Source organism: Ixodes scapularis, unplaced genomic scaffold (assembly GCF_016920785.2).
Source record: "Ixodes scapularis isolate PalLabHiFi unplaced genomic scaffold, ASM1692078v2 PGA_scaffold1__304_contigs__length_218370807, whole genome shotgun sequence".
Lineage (NCBI taxonomy): Eukaryota > Metazoa > Arthropoda > Arachnida > Ixodida > Ixodidae > Ixodes > Ixodes scapularis.
Window position 1 is genome coordinate 129,620,909 of NW_024609846.1, and position 26,575 is coordinate 129,647,483.

Sequence of the window (26,575 nt, forward strand, 5' to 3'; positions counted from 1 at the left end):
GCACACCCGTCTCGTCTCGTTCTCTTTTCTCGTCAGTACCAGAAATGTTTCCGAGCATTCAGGTTGTGCGCCTGTTTTTTGAAGGTCAGGAAATACCATTCCCGTGTCCCACTTTCTTGAACACGGGCCTCGAGAAACACTAATCTTTTTTTCAACACCAAAAATAAACGGCAAAAAAGAACCGAATCTATAAGAAAAATATAAGGCCCCCGAATTCTACAAAAAATAAGCCTCAAAAATGCAGAAACTTTTTTTATCAGCTAGAGTCTTTATTTAGGCAAAGTCACAGGATGGTGGGAGGACCAGTTAGATTGACTCTTACTACTATGGCAGGATTATCGTTTGGTTGATATTCATGATGCAACAGCCCTTTACAAAAATAGACCCTATTTCATTGAAAGTATTTATTTTATTTTATTTTCAGCTCTCTCCAGATATTTTCATGTTGACATTCTGCACATGTTTTCCCGTGACCTTGCTGCACCGTTGCAGAGAACTGCAGTGTGTGCAGTCAAGACTGACCTTCACTGTCTTCTAGATCAATAATAGTGTGAAAATATTCACTCTGCACATGCAAAAGCATGTGGGACAGTAAGCATACAAGGGCATGACCTGGCTAGTGTTGTCTAGATGTTAACGACTATGTGTACATAGTTCGCAGTCTGGTAATGGCCGCACTGTTTATTGGCAATGCCTGTGTATCTACTTTCTTTCAAAGTATGCGGATAGCTAACCGCTGCAGTCTATCGTTGCGGTCTGGGGAATTGATGAGGCAGAGATAACATTCCCACACAAATACGCTCTCTGCGCCGTGATGCCAGGCTAGTTCGATGCAGATGGCATTTTCGGGAACGGGCATTTTCTGGGTCACATGACTTTCCTGTTTCCATATGCCTCAAAGATTAGGTTTCTGCGTGGGAAAGTTACAGGCCCATGACAGAAAACGAAGCCTGGTTTTTCGGCTCGCATAAATAAACTAAGCGTCGCAGAAAGTCAAGACTTGGTGCGAACATGACACTAGCGGAGGCGACGAAAGGCAAAAATTTGAGAATGTGATGTTACCTAAATCGGAACATAATCAAAATATTGCTAAGAGTAGACGTCCACCTAAGCCTAGTATTCGTCAAATCAAGCAACGACATTGCGGGTGCCGGGAGCAGTTATATTAGCAATTAAAACTTGCCACCAAGGACACTTTCGTTTTCCTTCATGCCGACTCCCTTTTTTCTTTGTGTTTTCCTCCATGCTTGTGCACCTCGAGTGCTCGTGCGCAGCCAAAGCGCGGTAGATGGCATAAGACGCGTGCCGGAGGCTGGGTGTTCGAAATTCGCACCCCGCCATTCTCGCTCCGTCGGTGTAACTTTGTCGCAACATTCCAACAAAATTTCGGTTTTCCGCGGCGCATAGTTTATTTATGCGGACCAAACAACCAGGTTTAATTTTCGTTCACCAACCCGGTCGTTAATGGTAGCGGTCATTCCCGCGAGTACGACACCTCGGACGACGCGACAAGCCCCCCGCGGCCTCTCTCGACTCGTGACGCAGCTCAAGAGCGAGGCGATGGTGGACAAGGCGTTCCCGGGGCGGTCGTCGGAGGTCTCGACAGAGCCGGACTCTGCGCTGGACCAGTGCGTGTGCCGCCTAGCACGGCGGCTGACGGACGACGTGCCTGTGTCGGACCCGCGCTGGGTGCACTCTAGGGGGGCCGGGCCCGGCTCTTCCTCCTCTCTCCTGATCCACCACCAGCTGGAGGACAAGCAGCAGGCCCACCGTCTGCTCGTCAGCTTCCTCAAGGACGTCGGGCTCTGGAATAGGGTGACGCAGCCCTCTCTTTTAATTGTGTCTAATGGGTCGCTTCCTACAAGAAAATTGTCACGAACGAGCGTCGTAGCGAGCATAGTGAATGAGTAACATGCTGGGTGTGTTACATGCGTTAAGGTTATACATGAAGTTTATGTTTAAAAGTTCAAGCCCCGGCGGCGCTTGAACCTGAATCGGCACGGTGGCGGTGGGATGCAATAGCCACTGAGCTACTACTAACATGGCTGATCTGGAAGGCTGAATTGTTTTATTTGAATGCGAGTGTGCCGACGAGAGCTGCAAGTTTTCGATGCAAATAATAAAAACAAATAATCAAATAAAACAATTGGAAATAAATAAATAAATAATTAATGATAGATAATTAAAAATAAAGTAAATGCAAATTAATAATGAAAAAGTAATATAAATTTAAAATAAATAAAATAAATTAAAATGAATAAATAACAAAAAAAAATAAAAAATGAATAACATAAAAAAAGAATGATAGAAAATACAATATAAGTAAATAAAAAAGGGGGAAAAAAAAAGAGAATAGGAGGATTCAAAGAATGTGCAGGATTGTGCTCCCTAGTGAACATGATCAAGCCTGTATAAACTATCTTGGGAGTAGTCAAAGGGCGGGGTTGAAACCCCTCCGTTCTGTTTCTAGCTTAGAGGTCCGAGAAACTCGAGAGGCCGTTTTCTTGAATTGTCTATCACAAGGCTGCAGCGTTGACCCAAAAGGGTCAACTTTTGAACCTCTGGCTTAGTATGAATGAAATTTACACTATATACTGGCAGTTGTGAGGCATAATGTATTGCAAAGCTTCATTGGTGTACACAAATTGTGAGAGAAATATTGTCGTTTTTATCAACAACACACTCACATTGTTTAGGAAAACCCAATACAAAACTAGTAATGTAATAACTAGATTCACAGCAAATGCCTGGAGAGTGCAACTGTGAAAACAAAAAAAATTCTCTAAAGTAATTTATTTTATGCTAACATGGGAGCTGAAATATCAAATACTTTTCTGCCTTTCATGTTCTTGACAAAATATTAATATATTTTATAAAAGTCGTAGACAAAGTAAGAAAAACGATGCCACAGTTGCATTGCCCATTAAATTCTAGTTAGTAAAAACAATGAGTGAGCCTTTACTTTTGTCCCATGACCAAACAGTAGTTTTCCTAAGGCGAAATGTTTGCCAGAAAGTGGAATGGAGAAAAATGCATTTTAAAGTGCTCGTACCTCTTCCTTTTCTTTAGCGTCGGTGGACCGAAAATAATTAAAAATAAATGAATGTATGCAGCGTGAACAAATGAGACTTTCTGAGAATACTTTTTAAATGTTAAAAGATGCAAATATGTCATTTTTCAAAATGACTTTTTTTGCAGAAATATGTTTTTCTGGGTAGTGTCCCCCCTCAAAGGCACACTGAATTCCTAAACTACTTTTCTCATCACCGGTGTGTAAATAAGTATTTACGCCACAAAAATAACTTCCTAAAAAAATGCAACAATTTATGCTGCGAGGCACGTTTTGGGTTAGGAGCGATCATGATATTTCGGCACATCAACTCGAAATTGAAAGGCAGTCCAAAGAGAGTCCCACTTTGCATAATAGCTATGTCGCGAGACTCATTCTTGAGTGAGGATTGATTTTGAAACGTGCTCCTCTTTCAGCATGCCACTTGGAAATAAAACCACATCGCAATACTCTAAATGAGTCAACCCTTAATTATTAGGCCTTTCAGCATGCCACTTGGAAATAAAACCACATCGCAATACTCTAAATGAGTCAACCCTTAATTATTAGGCTAAAAATAATATTTTTTACAGCAAAGCTGTTATGCACTAGGATCTGGGAAAAAATGCGTCCGCAGATATTGACATAAAACTCCCCATTGGTCGTGGGAAGTATGAATAAAAAAAAAATTAAAAAGAGGGGGCAACCAGCATGAGTCGGCGTTCATTGGCATTATCAGATAGTGAGGTCCTGAGTCTCTGTTATCATCTCTAGGCATCGTCCTCGAGGTCATCCTAGAAGTCGTCCTCGAGGTCATCCTAGAAGTCGTCCTCGAGGTCATCCTAGAAGTCGTCCTCGAGGTCATCCTAGAAGTTGTCCTCGAGGTCATCCTAGAAGTCGTCCTCGAGGTCATCCTAGAAGTCGTCCTCGAGGTCATCCTAGAAGTCGTCCTCGAGGTCATCCTAGAAGTCGTCCTCGAGGTCATCCTAGAAGTCGTCTGAGAGGTCATCCTAGAAGTCGTCTGCGAGGTTATCCTAGGCAGCGTCCTCGAGGTCATCCTAAAAGTCACCTTTGAGGTCATCTGAGGTCGTATTGTAGGCATCATCCTCAAGGTCATTCTAGAAGTCGTCCTAGACATCATCCTCTAGGCGTCGTCCTTGAGGTCATCCTAGGCGTCGTCCTCGAGGTCGTCCTTGAGGTTGTCTTCGAGGTCATCCTAGAAGTCGTCCTTGAGGTCGTCCTCAAAGTCGTTTTAAAAGTTGTCCTTGAGGTCGTCTTAGACATTGTCTTCTAGGTGTCTTCCTCAAGGTTGCCCTAGAAGTCATCCTTGAGGTCATCGTAGATGTCGCCCTCTATGTGTTGTCCTCGAGGTCGTCCTAGAATTTGTCCTTGCTAGATATTGTCCTAGACGTAAAGATATCAGCTTTGCTGGTCCTCCATCTTCACGTGAGGTGGAAGGGCGCTGCAAAATTTTTTATTGGAAATATTTATTTTTTGACGTATTTGCTCTATCCAGGATTTTTAGAGAAAATATTTTGAGGGAAGTTGAGTGTCTTTGTTACCATGGAGTTTGACTGTTTGAATGCGTCCTCCAGCTCTATGCGGTGACTGTGAGGGGTTCCCCGCTTGCCACGAACCTGCTGCTGCAGGAGCATGCTGAGAAGCTGGTGGCTGCCATACACCTGCATTCTCTGCAAGTTCAGTGAGTTTTTCCCACTGTATCCCCGGCGGGTCCTCTATTCTAACGGGAGACATTGACTCCGCTTGTGTCTTCTTGCAAGGCTAGCCCTGCCCGATACATCTGACATTGCAGAAGACGCTTAGCTACGAGCTGCAGAGGCTTCCATGCATGCTGAAAGTTTTTAGTCTATACTTAACTGAGCCATGAGCGTGACGCCGAGGTGAACCAAAGTATGGAATGCGTGCCGAGCGTCAGTGCTGCGTACATAGTTTTAAGGCTGGTTCACTCATTCGCACTTCGGTGCGACCAACCACATTTCATCCGCCTGTGACCTGTACAATGAGAGAACAAGCTGGTGCTATTTATCGGGTGGCGCTGGAACATTTTTGATCCGCATGTTATAGGATGTTCCAAGCGGACCTTCTGCCATAAAACGAGCCGGGAAAATCTGCACCTGCGTGTGGAAAGCTCAAACTTTCACCGAATGAGTGTCGAGCAGGTCAGTCTTACCGCGCGAAAAATTCAAGGCACAGTTCTTTCCCTGTAAAAAAATTAGAGCAAAAAGCTTGCTAAATTTCACGTCAGGGGCGTTCGCAGATGAATGAGTCAGCGACGTCATCAACTTGTGGCGCCATCTCATGATGGGCACAACGAGCGGACGATGCACTATTCTTGTCTGCTCATTGCGCCTATCAGGAGATGGCACCACAAGTTAATAGTACCGGGGCTTTTGTGAAACGCTTTGCCACATAGTCTTGTGTTTGGATCCTTTGTCCAGGTATGGCGGCGTGGTTGACGACAGCATCAGGCGGGTGATCCAGGGGCGACAGGCGTCGCCATCTGGGAGCCTCACGGCCGTCGACCACTTCTACCAGCAGGTGGGGCACACTGCGCCGTGGAAAAGTATGAACTTGGGCGAATCGGGGACGCATGTCGAAATGCAAGTAGGGCGAAAGAGATGAGGGACAACAGGAAAAAGAAATCACTGCACCCATTAGAGTGCCTTACGTGGAAGCTGCCTTTGTGACTGTGCAGCTCACCCTTGGAATATTCTGCGTGCATAAAAATAAAAACCTGCAAGTTTCTTATCCTTCAACGTTTGCGAGTACCACATTTTCAGATGTATTGGGAGCATGTGACACCTAAAGGGCAGCTCGCCGATTTGCCTTGACAGCTATACCATTGACAACATCTGTGGTGAAGCGCTAACCTCTCAGACCTCTACTAATGCACTCACGGCATCTTGGCCGCGTCTGTGCTTTCCCGTGCCACGTCTGCGCTTCCCCACATCGTGTCTGCGCTTCCCCACTGCCACGTCTGCGCTTTTTCATGGCCACATTTCTCTAACTCAAGCTGGAGTAAAGGTTTGCCACCGTTGCATTTGAAAACGTATCCATGTCCAACATTGCTCCGTATGCGTTTCCACGTCATTCGACCCGCAGGAGTTGCTCGGAGCTTGGGTTCAGTAGCGTCCCCTGCAGTTGTAAGCGGCAACACCGGCAACACATTGCCATGTTTTTCTTTTATCTGGACTGGATTACAGTTGAACCCAGAAATATTGAATTCAAAAGGGATCGTAAAATAGTTTGATATATCGATGATTTGATATTGTCACGAATGACAGTTCATGAAGCGACGAGAACTGAAACAAACCAAACGTTTAATGGGGCTAACTTGTGCCCAAAACAAAAGGAAAACGGAGGATAACAGTAGAGCATCGCGGGCGTTGATGGCGGTGCAGCAGCAGGGTCGAGCGCTGGGGCGAGAATGACTTCGGCTTGCTACGCGGAGCCCCTTTTGTACATACGTTGGCTTCTGGGGTAATAGGTGTACAACGTTGGGCGTGTAGAACATTCTAACCTCTAATCAGCAACTCGGTTTTCGAATTTACCGGAACATCACATCAGAGTCAACAAAAATGCGTACCCGCGGCCAGGAATCGAACCCTGGCTTTTTGCTTGGACGGCAAGCGCGATAACCGTTAGGCCATGAGTGCGCTGCCTACTTGGTCGGGTGCGCACGCGGCAATGTACAAAAATTTGTTAAGCTCCAATTGAAATTTCCGCCTGTCTCTGCTAATACCGAAGGCCGCGACAAACGGGACCTTACCAAATAGAGCCTCTAAGAGCCGCTAAATACGGTAGGGCTTAGTTGGTGAAGATCACAGACACTGCTGCATTTACACGAAGCTGTTTGCGATCGTTTACGCCTGGCCACGACCTCCACACAGCGTTGACAACAAAACACGAAAATAATTTAAAAATAAATTAAAAAAAAGAAAAGGCGAGCTGCATAAAAAAAAATCTCAATCCTTAGAATAAAGTTAAGCAACAAAGAAGAAACCTCACTAAATTCAGGCAGCCAAAAAAGAAAAGCAAAAAAATTAGAAAAAAAAATGGGCAAAGCAAAAACGGCGAAAGAAAAAGGTAAATGAAGACGGCGTTCAAAGTGTGATTGCTCAACCGTTGTTGTCAACACTCAACTTGACAAAGACTTCTTTTTTTTTTTTGGAGGTTAAGGAGTTGTGCAGCAATAGCGCTGTTGGGGAAAGAGCGCACGATACCGTTCCAACAGGAGCACTGTCTGCCCTCCCTACGTGCGCGCGTGCCCTTCCTTTTGCTTCTGCCATCCTCAACTTTTTTATTTCTTATTTCATTTTTACTGTTGCTTTTTTTTTTGTGCATATCCCCGTTATATCCTTGTGCACGTATGCTGGCTTGACGGTCTGCCAGCCCTGCAATGCGAGCTATGTGCTTGCCACCCGCGCAATCCGGCCGCGGGAGATGCGATGGCGGCCATTCTTTGTTCGATATGTCGAGTGTCCACGCCATGGGAGTTTGATACAGAAAACAATGCTCCTATACTGTTACATGGGATTTTCTAAAGGGGATGATTGGACTGTTTGATAAAAACAACAATTGAAAATACCCGTCTGTGATATAACCGGGCTCGACTGTATGCCTCTACGAAGCGTTTGTGTGCTCGACAGTCCGGAAATCTTTAGGAAGGACATTCACCAGTGCCATTAACTATGCAAGCTGTAGACTCTATTAACATTTACAATAAAGGAGGAAACGCAGAAAAGCCACCAACGGCCTGCTCTTCTGGCTCTTCAAAGACAGTTCAAAGCTTGGTAGCATAGGTCCGCGAATGCAGCAACCCCATGCTTTATTTTTCGCAGTGCTCCCCGACCATTTGCGACCTATACAAAGATGCAACTTATATACCTTTTGTGAGAACGGCTGTTTATAGGAAGGTGTTACTTGCATACGACGGTGCCACTTTTAGACGTGCGGGAGATACTCGAATCTGTATTTTGTCATTTTCTTGAGTTGTACGGCACACTGTATGGTAGTCTTCTAGGACTCGGTGCACTGGCAGCTCGCTCGTGCGTCTGCACGTTTAATTTTGAAACGTCGTCCGGTGGATCGACGGCAATGTGGAAGAGGGTGGTGTTCTCCCAATTGAAGGTGTCCGAGATTGACGCCGTCTTTCCTGCGCTGGTGGAGGAAGAAGAGGAAGCGCTGCAGAAGGAACTCTCTCCCAAGGAAGCCTTCGAGCTCATCACGCTCGTCAACGCAGTCCTTGTGGTGAGTCTCTTTCTTTTCTTGTAGGGGGTTGTATTAGCATCTCTTGGCTTCTCCCCATAGCAAAGCTTGGCTTTACACATGATCGCCGATGACGTGAGAACGGCAGGGAAGAGCTTAACTTGTTCGAATTTTAGCACAAGCTTTCTAGAATTCAGCAATGCTTCAGCTTTTTACCGCATCTTTTTTATTAGGGTGTTCTAAAAAAGTTGTGCATTAACTTGTACAGTCGAACCTCGATATAACGAACTTCAATGTAACGAAATCCTCGATTTAACGAAGTATTTTATTTTTCATAATTTCTTGCCCATAGACCCCATGTATTTTTAGTCTCTATATAACGAAGTCTATTTTGCTGCTATTTCAATATAACGAAGTGCCATCGCCATAGAAGGCAATAAATAAATAGACTCTAAAAAAAAAAAAAAAAAAAAACTTCGCAAAAAAATTGTGGTTAAAAAAAAAAAATTATGCGCGAACGCGAGCGCTTGATAGGTTACTTCACGGGGACAGGCCTTCCAACGTTCCTAGGCTGCCCGAGGAGGCGGCGCCGGTAGCGCCGGCGAGGCGTGCGGCAAAGTGGATTCCGCGGGGCTGGCCAGAAAATGCCGAGCAAAAAGTTAACACGACATAACAGCATCACCACTGCCATTGACTGATCATCATAGTCCACTGTACCGCGGGTAGCGCGGGAGCCAACTTCAGCGGGGGAGCGACGTGATGGCGCGACCGCACGGGCAGTGCCATCTAGGAGAAGACCGAGAAGACCGATTATCGTCTTGCGAGCGTGATGTAAAGCAAAGGCGCAAGCACACTGTGGGCGCAAGGGGGTAAGTAAACTGTGCGGTCAAGAGTGCTGTGTAGGTTGGAAACATTGGCACCGCCTAAACTAAACAGCTTTATTTTTCAACCGGGCGGTTCACTCACGTCAGAGCCGTAAATGACTCACGTGTTTGCTGCCATAAGGAAACGTAAAGTTCTTTCTTTGGATGAGAAAGCAAACGTTTTGGACGCCATCCTGAAGAAACTGCCGAGATCACGAGCACTCGAGAAGTGCTCGACGCAATGGACGAACTGAGGAGGTACATGGCGTCGCATGGGCAGCAAGATGCCGTGCAAGCGCTCTGGGCGCTCGAACGCCGTATGACGCCGCCACGCCGCTGCCACTGTCGAACAAGGCGCAAGCAAAACTCGCGGACTACTTTGCTCTTAAATAAATGTCACTTTCGGTGAGTTTTCATACCCGTAAAATGTTTCGGAATTTTTTCTTGCATGCTAAAGCCAAATTTCGATTTATTGAAATTTCAATGTAACGAAGTAAATTGCGAATTTTACCGACTTCGTTACATCGAGGTTTAACTGTATGATGAAGTTGAGGTTTTCTTGAAAGCTATAATACATACAAAAACAAAGAGCTTATGTTTGTGCTTATCACAAACACTTATAGTAGATGTGAATATTTATAAATAAGCTGCCGTAAAGTTCCAAGAGAACGCCCGCCCCCAAGAGATCGGCCATCCCGTTTTCTGGCTAAATATTTGTGCCATAAAAGTTCCAAAACATGGCCCACCCCTTAATCCCGTCAGACGTCACGCAATGTCCTGCAGGAATCGCATCAGCCGCGCAATTTGCTATAGCAGCACGTCTGACAAACGAGTTCATAACGGATTCCCGCATTTTTGTCCTTGATTTGCGCTTGCAATATCGGCTTCCGTAACATGCAAGTTGTTCCCGCGTGTACACCGTAAAATGCGAATCTGCTGTGTTCGCAATTTTCGGTATCCATTCCTTTGACATAAAATTTATAGCGGATTCCTGCGTTTTTGTCCACGATCTGTGTGCGCAATCTCGATTTCGTGCGAATTGGTCCTGCGTGTTTTTACATCATAAACTACAATTCTGCTGCATTCGCGTCCGGTATCTGCACCGTAATGTCGGTTCCTGTGGAAGGCAAGTTTGTAGTGGGTTCCTGCATGTTTATTGCACCATAAAACTTCAAGCTGTTGCGACCGCAATTTGTGGTATTCATTCCCATGAGATGCGAGTTCTCAGTGGGTCTCCGTGGGCCCTTCGCACCGTGAAACACGAATCTGCTGCGTCCGCAACCTGCAGTATCCTTTCCCATGACACAGGAGTTTGTAGCGAATTCCCGCGTGTTTATCGCAGTGAAATATGAATTTGCGGTGCTCGCGATCTGCGGTATCAGTTCCCGCGTCACGTGGTTTCCAGCCGGTGCCCTCGTGTTTATCCTTTATATTTGATCAATTTTTGCTGTGGCATCCCCAAAAATGGCCCACCCCATGTTTTTCACCATTTATCTCTTAATTTTGGGTGGGCGTTCTCTCGGAACTTTACGGTAGGTCAGAAATGACAGAAAAATGTTCAAGACCAGGGCCTTTCTATAAATCTTTGCAGCAGGCACACTTAGGTTAGAACAACCTTAGTACGATTTTCTCGTGTCTCATTTGGAAAAAGGGCATTTAGTAGCTCGTTGAATTTCAGTTATTGAAACAGCATATCTCTTTCGCTGAAGCTGTAGTCTTAATGTAACCAAGGTCGGCGACATGCACTTTTAGCTGTGTTAGCTGCATCTAGCGGAGTCACATCCCGATGCGGGATTCACACTCCTTCCTTTGGACAACTATCAGTACTGCTTTGTGGCAAAGCACCTATAGTAAAACATAAACACATTTCTTCGCCAAACAAGCAATTAACACAAAATGTGTTTGATCAGCCGACTTGCAAGGAGTTGTGTAACGTTTGGCTGTAGTGGCACCGAAAAGCAGTACACCCATAGACAACCATGTAAAAAGATTACAGTACCCTGGTAGGGTTTGAACTTACCACCTTGAGATTGTGAGCCAAGTGCTTTGCCTAAAGAGCTTTCCAGGGTCAGGGGCCTACGCATTCAAAGGCGATGTCATGCGCATGGTGTGCCAACGTGCACAGATACCCATCTCTTCTTCCCTAGGAGGCCTATCACACATTCTGTTCTTACCAATCTTTGTCAGCATGACCAAGCTTGTATAATTTTTCTTAGCTTGCAGTAACCATCTGATTTTTCAAGTGTAAGCTAAAGACAAATAATGAACAAAACATACTGGACATGTGGGACAACTGAAAGCGGGAGTTGATTTCCTAAGGCCTCGACTGATGTGGTTGCTACGATTCCTTTTTTGCTTTTTCAGTCGACCGGGGTTCCCCATTTCCGCCAATTCATTCTCTTTCCCCCGACATACTTTTGAAAAAGTAAATATTTTCTCGCGAACGTGACCTCCCGTGGTTTGTTGTGCCGAGTGCGCATCGCCTTTGGCTCGTCGGGCATTTGCGGGTGGGGGAGAGATCGGTGGCCTAGTGCGTTAGCACACCGCAACTCGATGCACGTGGTGCGAAAGCACACACTGCAGAGCCCAGAGATCCCAAGTTCAATCCCCACCCCTGCCTGTTTAGATCTAGATCGGTGTTGTACCGCCTTGCGGTCATGTATCGCCACTGCTCTATGCACGTCAAAGACACCAGGCTAGCAGAGGTTCTGCATTAGCGAAATCTGTCATCTACAGCAGAGACACCAGACGCCCATTGGGGCTGGCTAACTTCCCGCCGTATAAACATAAACACAATTACTTTAGGCGTCGGTGCAGGTGTCTTTATGCGTTTCCTTGTCCCGTTCTCTTTCGTCCGCCGGGGCAGAAAGTGCTGCAGGAGGCGTGCCTGTTCAGGGAGAAGGAGCAGCAGTTCTACGAGTCCGACCGGGAGCTGTCGCTCGAGCACTGCCCCTGGACCTCCGCCCTACGGGACGTGCTCTGCAAGCAGGTGCGGGGGGTCTCGCCCAAGTCGGAACTGGGAGGCCATGCAAATTGTTTGACCAGGATGTTATGCTCATGCGGTCGATTTGCTTGTTTATCTGTTGACGCTGCATTTTTTCTAAGCAGCTTATACTTTACGGTGACTCAATTTAACTAACACGCGAGACGCTTGTGAATTTTCATTTGTGCAACATTCCTCGTGCGTGGCGTTGAATGACCGTCACGTCCTAGTTTGTGAAATTTTCTTCCCAGGAAGTATTCCGAAGCGCGGCATTTTGGCAAATTTGTGAAACGCAAATCCCCAAGATGTATCGTTGTTTACGATATGGCTTGGAGACTCTCACTTTATTGGACTTTATGAGAAATAAGATGTCAATTAATTTCTTGCATGTTTTAGACTTGCATTGACCTGCCTAAAAGTAAATATTTTGGAGCTCTAGTTTTCGAGCTCATAAAATATATTTTTGGTACTGTCTGGCATCCTAAATCTTTGAATTACATCAAAATAGCAAAGCGTTTTGTCTTGCAAGGAAGTCATACTCGCTACATTAATCATTGTTGAAACTGGCATATAATTTCGAGCCTTTCTTATGCAGTAAAGATGTTTAGCTCTTGAAATCATCAGCAAGTTATTTCTGCAATGTTGAAAAGCCCTTGCCATGATATATACTTGTCTCCATGTAAGTCCCAAAAGAAAGAACTTTCCACGAGTATGCCTTTTCCTAACATGCTTCTCCTTGTTTTATCCCCCGACAACATGAAGGAAGACGGTGTTTTTGCATTTATTATTCACTGACGGGCAGCCCTGCAGCTTTCTCTTTTGTGACAAACCTTACGGAGAACTGCACAAAAAATTGTAGGAAGCTTCTGGTCGGGGGCAAGTTGAGAGTGCAGGACAAGTTCCTCCCACAAAACCCTCCACTCTTTTCCCTGTAGCAGAGCGAATGCTGGAGGGAAGGTGAGGAGGGACTTGCCTCCTCTCCAGCATTCGCTCTGTTAGAGTGGAGGGTTTTGTGGGAAAAGCTGGACACAAACTCCTAACTTGTCGCCAACCATAGAAGAGAAAAGTGTCTGCTGTTATTTTGGAGCAAGTAGAGCCTGCTGGTCGTCTTTTGGTTGCAGCACGCACTGACGGTGACGAACGCAGTTCCTTTGGCGGGAGACGCACCCTCCCGAGGTCAGGTGTTCCAGCAGTTGACGGACCTGACGGATCTCGTTCTCGCTGGCTACAAGGTCCATCTGGACTCTTTGGGCCACGACTTCATGGCGTACGAAAGACTCGAGCTCAAGTTTCAGCAAGATCGGAGCCGCCTCATTGGTTCCCTGGGTTAGTGCTCTCGCCACTCTTACCGCAGGTTGGGTTTTATCGGCCTAAGAGAAGGCTGTCGCAAAGAACCGTCGCAATGGACTGTGACGTCACGCGACACCATGACGGCGTCCAACGTCACAGTCATGTGACCTCATGACGGACACGCGCATAGCGTGTGTGCACCTCATTCACAAGACATTCTGTGCTTCCTAGCCTTTGTCAGCATGACCAAGCTAGTGGTATACATCTAATTGGAAGGGAGAAAAGGGGTGCCTTTTTTTTGTAGCCACCAGCCAATAGGCCAAATCTTGGGACTTCCTCAATATCCCTTGTTTTGCCCATTGTAAATCATTGTATTCTCAAAACTTTTGCAAAAAATTTGGTTTTGCTAAATAGCATCACAAGAGGCTTGGAGAAGTTTTCGGGAGTATCGAGCACCAATGGGGCATTGAAGGGACGTGTCATGGAAGTTCTTTGGCCTGTCTTGTCAACAAGAAATGGTGAAATCGCTTTACTTTTAATGCAGAATTGCTTTCTTGCTGAAGCTAACTCAGATTTCACGAGCATCTGTTGCAGTCTAGTTTGGTGTAAGCTAGTAGAGTTGGCCTAGTTGGCCAGCTGCCAAGCTCCTGCACTACAAACCAACTGCACGTGCTTGCACACATCAGGTATTGGTATTGACTTTATGTTAACAACACACAATGAGTCGCTTCCTGCGATGCTTCCTCACCTCAGTCTGTGCATTATTCTCGGCGTTGCAAAAACATAAAAAACGAAAAAGAATGAAGAGACGATTTTGAAAAAAGACACGGCAGCCCGTGCTGGGAAGGTAGATATTGAACTCTAGCATTGGCTGCATTTCTCACAAAATTCAATTCTACATGTTACAGTTTGGTTAGTGCATCAAAATACATCTTAAAATTATTTTTGTTTGGATGTGTTAAGTTAGAAGTTGCAAGAAAATAGTGTGTGGTGTTGATGGCCACTTCTGTCGTAGCCGGGAACGTACGCCTCCCCCTTATTTATGTCCCTCGCCCTCCCTCCTGCTGCAGTGAAAGCCAGCCAGTACGAGAGGGCGGCAGCTCTCGCCGAGAAATACTTTGACTTTGGCTCCCTCGTGGAGATCTGCGAGGCCACGAGCAACAAGGACAGGCTTCAGAGCTACATGAGCCAGTTCGCAGAACAGGTGCGCTGTCCTTTTCCCACGTTTGCCTCGGCAATCGTTCATAATTCTTTGCCGAGGCAGTTTCTGTTTTGTGCTGCACTGTCGAGGCCAGTGTAGCTTCGCCGTGCTGCAGCCCTGCACTGCTGCAGGGGCACATGGCTTCCTCTTCTCATCTGCACACGCTCTTGCAAGTAGTCTTGGCAGTGTTGTGGCACAGGGGAGAATGTGCTGGCTTTGGCAATGTAGCACGAAACATTCGACTCCAAGCATAGAAAAGGCCACTATACAACTGTTGTACGTGGTCTTAAAAATGTAATATTTAAACGATGGTACCAGCCTCTACTTGGAAAAGCCTTCCTGCGGGGAAATGTAAAATATTGTGAAAGGCATAGAGACTGACACGCACCTTTGTCATCACGCCAGTGTGCTGACGTTGCATCTTTCGCAAGGTTTGTCTATGCGCATGTGCAGTGCTTGCCTCTGATGCTGAAAAATGTGCACTCGTTAAGAATTAAAACAAGAACACCGACTTGACATAACAGAAAAAACAACTTCATTAGACGTTTCGCCTCCCATGCGGGAGGCATCATCAGTAGTTACACAGCAAATGCAGGGTTCAACCCAAACTCAACGCTATTTATCACGAATGTCCGTGTAAGCTTCGTGGAGAGGGCCGCGGTTTTTGTTGCACACGGATGTGTCCCTGCGAAGAAACCACGATTCAAGAAGCTTTCGGGGCCCCCATCTGTACTCTCTCGCCAAGGTCGTCGCAGCCGGAAAGTCGAAAGAATGCCCCATTGTCCACGCATGGTCCACCAGTTCAGTCTTCAGTCGCGTCGCGTGGGATGCGTACGTGACGTCACGCTTGTGTTCTTTGAGTCTGGTATCTCTCCTCCGTCCGGTTTCACCAATGTAGGACGCTGGGCAGTCACTGCAGGGGATCTTGTAGATAACGCCTCTTTGGACGTTCGCCGGGGTTGGGTCCTTTGGTTTGGAAACGAAATTTCCAATAGTTCTTTATGGCTTGAAAACAGTTCGGATGCCAAGGGGCCTCAAAGCGCGACTAAGAGGTTCGGAGACTCCTTTGACATAGGGGATGCACACTACATTCTTATCTCTTTCCCTTTCGCACGGTTCCACATTTCCACATGACGAGGTCAAAAACAAAATGAAACAAAATGTGGAACCGTGCGAAAGGGAAAGAGATAAGAATGTAGTGTGCATCCCCTATGTCAAAGGAGTCTCCGAACCTCTTAGTCGCGCTTTGAGGCCCCTTGGCATCCGAACTGTTTTCAAGCCATACAGAACTATTGGAAATTCCGTTTCCAAACCAAAGGACCCAACCCCGGCAAACGTCCAAAGAGGCGTTATCTACAAGATCCCCTGCAGTGACTGCCCAGCGTCCTACATTGGTGAAACCGGACGGAGGAGAGATACCAGACTCAAAGAACACAAGCGTGACGTCACGTACGCATCCCACGCGACGCGACTGAAGACTGAACTGGTGGACCATGCGTGGACAATGGGGCATTCTTTCGACTTTCCGGCCGCGACGACCTTGGCGAGAGAGGACAGATGGGGGCCCCGAAAGCTTCTTGAATCGTGGTTTCTTCGCAGGGACACATCCGTGTGCAACAAAAACCGCGGCCCTTTTCTACGAAGCTTACACGGACATTCGTGATAAATAGCGTTGAGTTTGGGTTGAACCCTGCATTTGCTGTGTAACTACTGATGATGCCTCCCGCATGGGAGGCGAAACGTCTAATGAAGTTGTTTTTTCTGTTATGTCAAGTCGGTATTCTTGTTTTAATTATGACGTCTCCCGGCTTTTGGAGTATTTTTGCACTCGTTAAGAAGCAGATGGTCGGCCTATGCAGCTTGAATTGGGATGACAAACAAAATAAAACGCACTACACGACGCCGAGGAAAGAGACAGTATTCAATTTTAGAGTTTAGCGAGAGGCAAATATCGCAGTTACTCGCATATGTTTGCACGAATATAACGTGAGTTTTTTTTCTAAATTACAACGCTTCAAAACGCACCTCGCGTTATATTTGGGATAGAGTTGAGCCACGAGGCGTGCGAGTTTGGAGAAAGCCGTCTCTCTGGGCTCAGTGCAGGAGGTCGGGTGGGAAAAGAAGGGGGGGTGTGGGAGGCAATTTATTAGCTATTGGGCCATGTGAAGGGGGAAGTAGGAAACATGAAAAGCATTTTTATCGATTTTGTGTTCGTACAACACGCCAAAAAGCACCCCGCAGAAGTGCAGCGCGCCACGCGGGAATGCGGGCTCTGGCCAGTTCTAGTCAAGCCAGGCCAAGTCAAGTCAACAGAAGCCAAGCCAAGTCCACCCACCGTATTTACGCAATCATGCAACACGAGGTGTTTACGTGGGGAGACCAGAACAAAAATGAGTGTGATCGTGTATCGGGTCTATCAGTCTTTCTTCTGCCTCCACATTTTTTAGTTTCTGCTCCAGAGTGGTCTAGTGTTTGTGTGTTGGTGCTTCTACTTCGTGCCTTGCTTTGCTTGTGGGCTGCCGAGGAGCTTGCGAAGAAAAAGAAACTACCAGACAAGCAGCACCGTGCTGCTTCATATCTGTCAAGTGGCCAAGTGGATTGCAAACAGAAGGACCTGAGCAGTGAGGATGAGTGCAGTCAAAACATCAGCTGATATTTCTTTGATTTCCATTACGTTTTCACCTCTGCTATGCCCCCAAGTGCTGTAAATTTACACTGCCTCGGATTGCGTTATAATAGTAATATTTTTTTTTTCTTTTTGAGGGCATCAAAACCGGCTTTTGCATTATATTCATAGACACGTTATATTCAGGCAAATGTGATAAATGCTCTCACATAATTAATATTTATGATTGTCCCACAACTATCATCAATATTTCTACTTTTTTTTTCTGACGCATATTGATTGCACTTTTATTTTATGGCTCCGCAAGTCTTGAACTGCATCAGACCCAGCCAGCCGCCAATCGAGTAAGCCGCCAAACGGCCAGGTCAAGCCAAGCCGAGCAGGGCATGGGAAGTTGCAGCGTAACTGAGCGGTGTGAAAAATCAACAAAGCTGGGGTCGAGGAATCACGTAGCCCTCGGAGACGTTTCGTCCATCGGAGGCATTGACGTGAACTAACGAGCCGTCGTCCGTGGTCTGCTTTCGGACAGCGAAATAGTGAAAGTGGTTGGACCCATGAATGCTAGCTTCGCTCTTTGTCTCGAGTGAGCTTTGCAAGGTGCTGTTTATAAGGTTATAAAACTACACACAATATCGGGGAAAAAAAAAAATTATACTTTGTAACTTAGACACACTGCTTTAGCTGAAAACAGTCATAATCCCAAATTCAAAAATATTGTGTGGAGTGACCTTTAAAATTTTTTCAAGAAACAAAAGATGTGATGTCTTTTACTACTCGAATGAAAGAGCTGGTGTCTCTCCACTTGTTACTGTTGATTGATTCAGTTGATGCATTTTTGACAGGGGTAATAATCGACTTGTAATACTTGCCAGTTCTGTAGTATAAACATTTTGCTTTGGTAGAGTGGGGTTTTATTTCTTGCACGTTCGAAGGACTGGGTCCGAGCATCCGATTTGTGTCCAGAAAAGCTGGCAAAGGTTTTTCTCTTGTTCACCTTTGCAGGGTTTCTCCGAGTTTGTTTTCAAGTGGCAGCTTGACTCTGGTGAGTGGTCTTTGTATTCTCAACATTTTGGTGGTTTGAGCAACATGCTTTATGCCCTTTTTTTTTTACACCAAATGAAGAAATCCACATTGAAAAACCCTACAGCATTCGCTGTGAGGACCTCTAGAAGAGGTGTATCTCATTTAGTTTTAGTCTTGTTTTGATATACCCTAAGTTGTAAACTTTGTTTACATTAATTCTAATAGCAGTTCGGAATGGCACTTTGAGGTCACACTGGCTCGGTACATTTTGGTGGGGTGTTTGGTACTTAATTCCTTTTGTAGTGCATGTTTCATTCCACCTTTCTCACCAAGGGATGATCCATTATTCATAGGTTACGGAAATGCTTTCTCAAGGGCACTTGTTCGTTCTTGGAAAGAAAAAGATAGTCAAAGAAACAAGAGAATTCGAAACCACGTTGGTGGTTTTTGTTTTCATTTCATGCATGCTATTAACAAGAACTAGATGACATCTGTTTTTTTCTGTTATAAGCATGAAGAGTTTATTTATATCATGGGTAAGCCAAAGCAAGAAAGGAAAACTTGTTTCGCAGCATTTTTAATACTACTGTGCTCTTTGCCAGTCGTCTGAGGCACCATTTGATTTGCTTTGGTACATACAACCCCCACCTTTTAAGGGGAGGCTCTGGTCTTGAGCATTTCTGTCATTTATGATCTAGTGTATATTAAATTCATTAGTGTTGTGCAAATATTAAAACTTTAAATTGTAGTTTTGGATAATATGCTATTTAATATTCGCTTTGAGATGAACACTGATATTCATAATTTTCCAAATTTTCACTGCAACGGGTCAGCCCAGTTGAGCGCGTTTCTTTACCGAGCACTGGTGTACTGCAGAGAAAAAAAACACCCACGAAAGCGAGCTTTGCGGGTGTTGCTTCTCTGCAGTGCACCGGTGCTCGGTAAGAAGCGCGCTAAACGAGGCAATTCTGCTGCGATCAACACATAAAGAAGTACAGTCTATTGCAGTCTTATTCTTAAGAGAAAAGCCCTCTTTCAAAACGGGATGGTGCATGCAGTTAGTGTAGTATGTAAAGAGAAACGGAAGCTTTGTGAATGTGGATACGTACACTCCAGTAAAATTTTCATTATTAAACTCTGGCTATTACACAAGAGTACATGTTAGGTAGAGATGTCCTGACAACCTACGTTCATCATTCATGATTCTTTTTTAACTTTCTAAAATTCTAGATTTAATAAGAAATATTTACATATAGCAAGGTTTACAAATCCCCTTGATGAGGTATAACTGAGGATCTCTATAGGTTTAATTTTATGTCAAATGCATCGCTTATTTGCCATTTCCATGTAGGCATTGGACTTTCTGAGGTCACAGTCTATAAATATAGTTAGATTAAAATTAACCTGGCTTAGATATGGACAAGTGGGAGCTTAGGAGCAACCCTTACAAGTTCAGGGGGTTTTCGCTTAGGCATAATGCAGTAGTGAAAAGCCTGGAGAAACTGTTTAATATTCTATTAAAAAATATTCGGCCAAAACCACTATTCTCTTTGAACTCGCTTTAAATTCAAAAGCCACGGTTCACAAATGCCTAAAATATTCACATCTACTATAAGATTTTGTGCTAAGCACAACTATGAGCTAATTGTTTTTCTATCTTATATATTTTAAGAAAATCTCAACTTTATCACAAGTGCTTCTGCCCAACTTTGTTACAATACCATAAAAAGATACGGCACGAAGTATGCACGTTCTATAAACAGCAGAGAGTGCGACAAGACCATCCCTATAATTTTAGCATCATTTAAAAAAAAAATATTACAAGTTGAACTATTTTTGCTGATAATTAGAAATGAGTCATTAAGGTCTTCGGCGATTAGAAAATTTGGCATTTAGAAAAATAAGATTTTTAAGGTATTAAACCTTAAAAAGTATTCAGATTCAAATTTTAATCAAAAGGTACCCGGGCAAAAATTTGGGTTATGATGAAAAAAATTAATTTTGAGAAAACAGGAAAAGCTTTCCAAACATGCTTGGAAACAGCCTGAATATGAAACTTTGAATCAATGTAACTGTATAAATGTGCATTTCCTTAGTGTAGTACTTACGAAATGTTGCTTGTGACTTATAAATAATAAGAAAAAATGTTTGAAGAAATAATAATCTTTTTTTTTAATTCTTGTTTTTCAAGACCAGGGTCTTCCCTTAAAGAAAAGAGGCATATTAACAATAGCAAAAATTCGGGATTTGCGTAGCTGTGGCATATCCTTCACGTTGCCGTGCCATGCCATCATCAGCCAGATTTAATGTGACCCCTAGTGGTGTCCCGAACTTAATGGGATGCCACTAGGGGTCACACGGTCAGGTGACTGCACGATGTGAGTCAAGCTATGCCAGATCACGCGTAGTTACGGCGTCACCTTGTGGCGTTGTGAGACAAAGTGTCGCATGACCCACTGTGCGAAGTCATCGCGTCGCATGACGAGACATTGCGACACCACAGCCCGACACCCAATGTGACCAAGTCTTATGATGTCGACGCCGTGACGTCTCATAACACCAACGCCGTAATATCCCACCGTGAGTCACACAACCGGCAGTGGCGGAACTGCTGCGCCCTTTGCGCTAGACTGCACCAGAAAGAATATCCTGCAGCATGCTGCTCCAAAGGCTGTATTTGTACACAATTTGCGCCACGTCTGCGGCAAAAGGGAGCTGTTCTCGAAAAGGAAACCTAAAGTGCCTGGCACGTGGCACTGATGGCGACGCCACTGAAAATGAAGAAACTACAATTGTGGTTTCTTGTTCGGATGCCTAAGTTCTATGTGCGAAAAGTAGGGTTGCGCGAATATTCGAATGGTAGTTTCAAATAATACGCTATTTAATATTTGCTTCAAAATGAACTGCAATGTTCATACTTTTCAGTTTTGGTCGTGGTGGGTTAGCCCCCTTGGGTGCGCTTCTCCTCAAGCACCAGTGCACTGCAGAGAAGCAATACCCGCGGCGCCGACACCGCGATTCGCTTCACTGCAGCGCAGCCACGCGCTTAGGCGAGAAACGCACCTTCAAAGCGGTATGATGCACGCGCACGCCTGGTGTATAAAAGGCAAAAAAAGGAAGCGTTGGAATTTTTGATATTTGCTTGTTTCTTGTTTTCTTTTAATTTTGAATTTAAGAAAATTTTTCGGCGTATGGCTAGAATATTTATAAATCCTCTCAATTAGGTGTGGCCCTTTATAGGTTTAATTTGTTGTCAAACCTGTCGTTTGCTTGCTATCCCAGTGTAAAAATTGGACTTTCAGAGACCACAGGCTATAAATATAGCTAGATTAAGTTTTACAGAGCTCATAAGTTGGTAGTTAGAAGCTTGGGAACAACTTCACGAGTTTAGCTGAATTTTTGTTTGAGCATGGTGTAACAGTAGTGAAAGGCATGGAGAAAGGCGCAGTAACTATTCAATATTTGGTTAAAAAATATCTGGCCAAAACCACTGTGCACTTTGAATTTGCTTTGAACCCAAAATCTATTATTTGCATGTGCCTAAATACTACAAATCAAAAAGCACCGTGAAACACATTCTACATAAAAGTATCCGTTTGATGTCGAACACGCAACAATTACGTCACCGTGATGCAAGCCCTACAAAGTTGCCAAAAACATCTTTTTATGTCAAACACAGACCAGAAAAGTTATCAGAACTCCTAATAGGTTAATTCAGACATTTGCAAAATTACCCATGTATGATTGTTCAATAAATAAATATCTGTAGCGGCCAGGTCCCTTGTAGGTGTGGCAATTTAAGTAGTCTCCCGACACTCCAACAACTGTAGTTTTTTTCCAGAGGCTAACTTTCAAAGAGATTGTTCGAAGCTGACGTGAAAGCTCAAAATTGTCTGCTCTAAAAGTGAAAAGTGGGAATCTCCGCTCCCAAGCCCGTGGCTCCCTGCTACAAGAGCTGCTCCAATTCACCACTTATCAATCTCACTACTGGACCGGACATCCCACCCTTACACTGCCCAGGTTTGAATATAGTTCCCCAACGCATTCTGCGTACGGGACGCTCGAGTGGTAAAAGCAGCGAAAGAGCACCTGAATTCTTTATTCACCTCACATTGGTGCGGAGTAACTGTGCGGCTTGGCGACCATGACAATGGGGCGAGTTCTGGCGGTTCCTTCCCCTCAATGACACCCCCCGCCCCCCCCATTCCAGGCCGCCGTGGGGACCTGCTGCGGCAGCCCCCTGCCCAGCACCGGGACCTGGAGCGCTTCTTGGAAGGCCACGACCAGCTCAGCTGGCTGCACCACATCCAGACAGGCCAGTTCGGCCGGGCAGCCCAGACCCTGGAGCGGCTGGGCAAGAGGGAGGAGAAGTTCCTCGCCCGCAAGAAGGTGGGTGGAAGGGGCAGCAATGCACGGGTCGTGAAACGCAGAGCATGCGCCCATGTTGCAATAAGCTCCAGTCTCCTACTTTCAAAGCGTTTGAAATGTATCCAAACAACATATCAAGCTTCCACCCCAGCAAACTTTTGAGCATCGCCGAGCTGAGAGGCGTGCTCTTCCTTGTCAGTTGCTTCTTCGAGTATACTGTTGCATGCTTTACGCACTTGTGCCACTGTGAAGCTTTACGTGTGTGCACATGTGCAAAGCATTGAAGCTTTGCAGATGTGCAGTGGTGTGAGGTGGTGAAGCTCTACACGTGTGCACTGGTGTGAAGCGGTGAAGCTTTATGGATCTGGGCCTGTGTAAAGCATTGAAGCTTTATGTGTGTACATTGGTGTGATGCAGTGAAGCTTTGCATCAGTGCAAAGTGATGGAGTTTTATACACGCATAGTTGTGTCAAGCTTGATGTAAGAGCATCGGCACACAGCAGGCTTGACCTGAGCAGCATGGTTGCCTTAAGGGCCACTGAAAAGAAAATGTTTTTTTTAAACAGTCTGGTTAGGACACACGTGTCAAAAAATTAATTTTATGCGAAAAAAATTAATTTTTGGAACGGTATTGATTGCACGAGGTTCATTTTAAATTCTGCATGCAAGTCCATGACATTATGGAAGGCCATACACTCCACCTCAACGAGATAGTCATACACTCTTTCTACCTCAACGTGTCGGCCAACCCGATCCACCTCTCCTCCACGCGCCCGAAATGCTGAGAGAGAAAACAAGTGGAAAGGAGGTGACTACAAACTAAATCGTGTCTCGTGCCGTCAACATTGCTCTAAAGGGGGGCTGGTCCCAATCAGACCATCCACCCTTTAAAGGTGGCTGGTGGCTTTTCTATTGTCAAACATCGAGCAAGTGCCCATCTTCTATTTTTCACGATTACCTTTGACCTTTTGGTGGGGCACTCTTGGTAATTGGCAGTATGCCTGCAAAAGTGGCACCTATCGTGTGCTCTGTATAAGATGCATTGTGCAGGCTTTTTTCTTCTTTCTTACTGTTGCTCATGGTGCCACTGCCATGATTCACAATTCACTAAAAATGTTGCCCATGCATTAAGGGGAGGCACGGCCTAGGAATTGAGATTTTTTAAAAAAAGTCACATTTTTGGAAAATAGGCTGACCAGCTTTTACAACTCATAAAGAATGCTGTCCAAAAATTTTATTCCTGTAAGTAAAGTATTTACTCCGAAATAAATTATTTTTGAAGTGCTGGCGGCCGCACGTGCGCGCCAACGACGCGGCCGATTACGAAAATGTGGCATTTTCAAAGCGCGCTCCCTCCGCGTTTCTTAGGACTAGCATGGACAGGCCCCCCTCGTTGGAATGAGCGTCTCGCCCTCTTTCGTTCTGTTCGCAGCATTGTTCGCGATATCAACTCGCAGACCGTAAAACCCCGTAGAAAACATAGCTGTGCACGCTCTTATTGGTCAAGCTGGCGAAACAAGAGCTCTGATTCTCTAGGAGGAGCCACGTGACGTGGCTCGTCCTAGCGAATCAGGAAGCTCTGTTGGAAATGGGCGTACAGCCAGGGAGCTACCAAGCGTCATACGGAGACAGGGCTACCAAGATGAAGGTTGCGAAGGTCCAAGTGAAAGCGCTCGAGTCCTCCAAGATGTCCCACAAAAAAAGGAAGATGGAAGCTGTGGCCAAGGCACAGAGGGACCGTGCAGAGGAAGGAGTGACATATGCCCCTGGAGCATTTTAGATGAAATGGCAAGCCCCATCTAAACTAAAACACTGTTCGAACTTTTAAACCAGTTTCACCATTTTTTCACAGCTCTAAAACTATCGTTCGATGAGTTAAGCGTCCCCAAGTCTAATGTATGGCTTTTTTGGCATGAAATTTACTGGAGAACTTGGCTATGCACTTACCTTTTGCAAATTGTTATTTCTTCTTACAAAATTGTTGACGTTTGTGAAACAAGAAAAAAATTAAAAATTCATACCATTATTGAAAATTAATTTTTTTGTGAAATATGGCCTTAAAAGTTATTTCAAGTCTACTACCGATTAGTTTAGTCATTCAGCGTTATATCTCAACAAAGAAATTGTGCCTTTTTATTCATATTTTGAAACGATAGTTTTTTTCCTTTGGCACTGCTACATGTACATTTTTTTCAACGAATAAGGCTGTAACTTGTCAAAAAATAAACCTTTTGGGTTGAAAGTTGGCGTAGCCTCCTAAGTTTTGACGTTTAACGTACCCTAAAAATTTCATCGACCTGGCACAAATACGTAAAAAGTAGACCCTCCAAGGGAGTGCCCCCAAAAAAATTTTTTTATTTTTTGCCAGGCGCTTTATTATGGTGTTGGAGGACTACCCAATTAATATTTTGCAACAGAGTAGCGTATTTTTTTAATTAAGTCAAAAGGCGCAACTGCTCGAAACCGAAACCGAAACCCGATGGCGGTCGGAGAAGTGGAGAGAAGAGAGTGAGTGGCGGAAGTCACGTGGCTACACCCGACCGTGCGTTTTTTTGTTGTTTTTTTTTGTTTTTTTTTCTTCTCTCCTGTAGCAGACGACACGACATGCGGCGTGCGGGAACTGCTCCCCGTGCGATTCTTTTGCAGTTATGTTTGTTCCGCTCGTTGTTTTGTACTCCAAGATGAGTTATTTTGTACATTGAGGAGTTGGAGATGAGTAGTGAGTGCCCGTGGTGAATTTCCATGATCGGCTTCGAAAAGAATACACCCAAGATGTTGCGTGAAGAGCTGCCTCACATGTCCTGCATCCGAAAAAAAGTGGCATTGTGCGACAGAGTTTCCGAAAGATCAACGGGATCGGGACCAATGGCTGGCTGCAATTCCTGTAGAACATATACGGGCACCTCGGAAAGCGGACGCTACCTGCTCCTTGCATTTTGTGGAAAGTGATTACATTGAGTTCGCAGGTGTCAAAACGGAAATCCCATACCATTTAATTCAGCGAAGTATCGTCCACAACATTTGTTTGTTATTTTGTTGTTTGTTTCTTCAGTGATGATTGTAAAAAAAAGAAAAAGATATGTAAACCTCAGAAAATGTTTGAAAAAAAAATAAGAAAATAAAGTTTCACGTGGGATCGAACCCGGTTCTACCGCGTGTGAACCGGACGTCTTTCCCACTGAGCTACTGGGGCATCGCTCTTCTGGTGGATCTCTTTCCTTAGTAACAATTCAGCCGGTAGAACTATAAGCTGGAAAGTTTACTGTCGATTTTTCTCTAGCAAAAGCACTCACGGGTCAAAGTCGGGAAGCACCACGCTTTGGGGACATTCGCACCTAGTAAAGAAATCGTACGCGTGCATATTCAACTCGAAGTAGACACGTCGTGCTTGACGTTTGCGCAAGCGATGTCTTCAGCCACGAGAAGGGAGCGACGGCTCGGCGACATCTTCGTGCAAATCGGCTTGGTGGCCGGGCGTGTCGTACGGGATGAATACCAATTCTTTTGATCAGTCCCAAATTTCTCTTTTAACGGTGGACAGAATTCGCCGGTACCGCGAACGACAGTTCTGAAATAGAGGTCCCACGCCCGTCGTCCGCTACCATCGCCGTCCCAGCGAGTCCCACGATACGCGAAACGACGAACGCACAGAATGCTTCCGGTTGTCTGTGGAACTTTTTTTTTCAATCAACGTATTTACAGCTTTTTAGAAGCCACAAAAAATGGGTTTCATGTTTTTTTCTATTTTTAATATTGAGTGTGTGCCTTCAGTGACCCACGACTTTGATTCAATTTGGTGGTCGCATCGATACCTTAGAAAGCGGCCCGTGACCGCGAAAAAGAGAGTGAGCGAGACTCGAACCGGCCAGTTCTTGATCGGCGGTTGTCGGGCGGAAAGAAACCGAATTTCGAGCCGCAAATTCTGTTCTGGGTAGTTGAGCTC

At 45.1% G+C, this 26,575-nt stretch overlaps 1 protein-coding gene across 2 annotated transcripts in view; it reads left to right on the forward strand.

Annotated features, from left to right (window-relative positions):
* LOC8043741 (nuclear pore complex protein Nup133) overlaps positions 1 to 26,575 on the forward strand; it is a 60,102-nt gene that overhangs the window by 25,096 nt on the left and 8,431 nt on the right. For both annotated transcript variants that reach the window (XM_040216505.2, XM_040216504.2), the window contains exons 17-25: positions 1,546 to 1,815; positions 4,645 to 4,751; positions 5,509 to 5,608; positions 8,201 to 8,320; positions 12,008 to 12,130; positions 13,246 to 13,450; positions 14,485 to 14,618; positions 18,244 to 18,283; positions 22,475 to 22,653. In XM_040216505.2, coding sequence (XP_040072439.2) covers positions 1,546 to 1,815; positions 4,645 to 4,751; positions 5,509 to 5,608; positions 8,201 to 8,320; positions 12,008 to 12,130; positions 13,246 to 13,450; positions 14,485 to 14,618; positions 18,244 to 18,283; positions 22,475 to 22,653 — 1,278 coding nt within the window. The remainder of the gene's footprint in view (positions 1 to 1,545; positions 1,816 to 4,644; positions 4,752 to 5,508; positions 5,609 to 8,200; positions 8,321 to 12,007; positions 12,131 to 13,245; positions 13,451 to 14,484; positions 14,619 to 18,243; positions 18,284 to 22,474; positions 22,654 to 26,575) is intronic.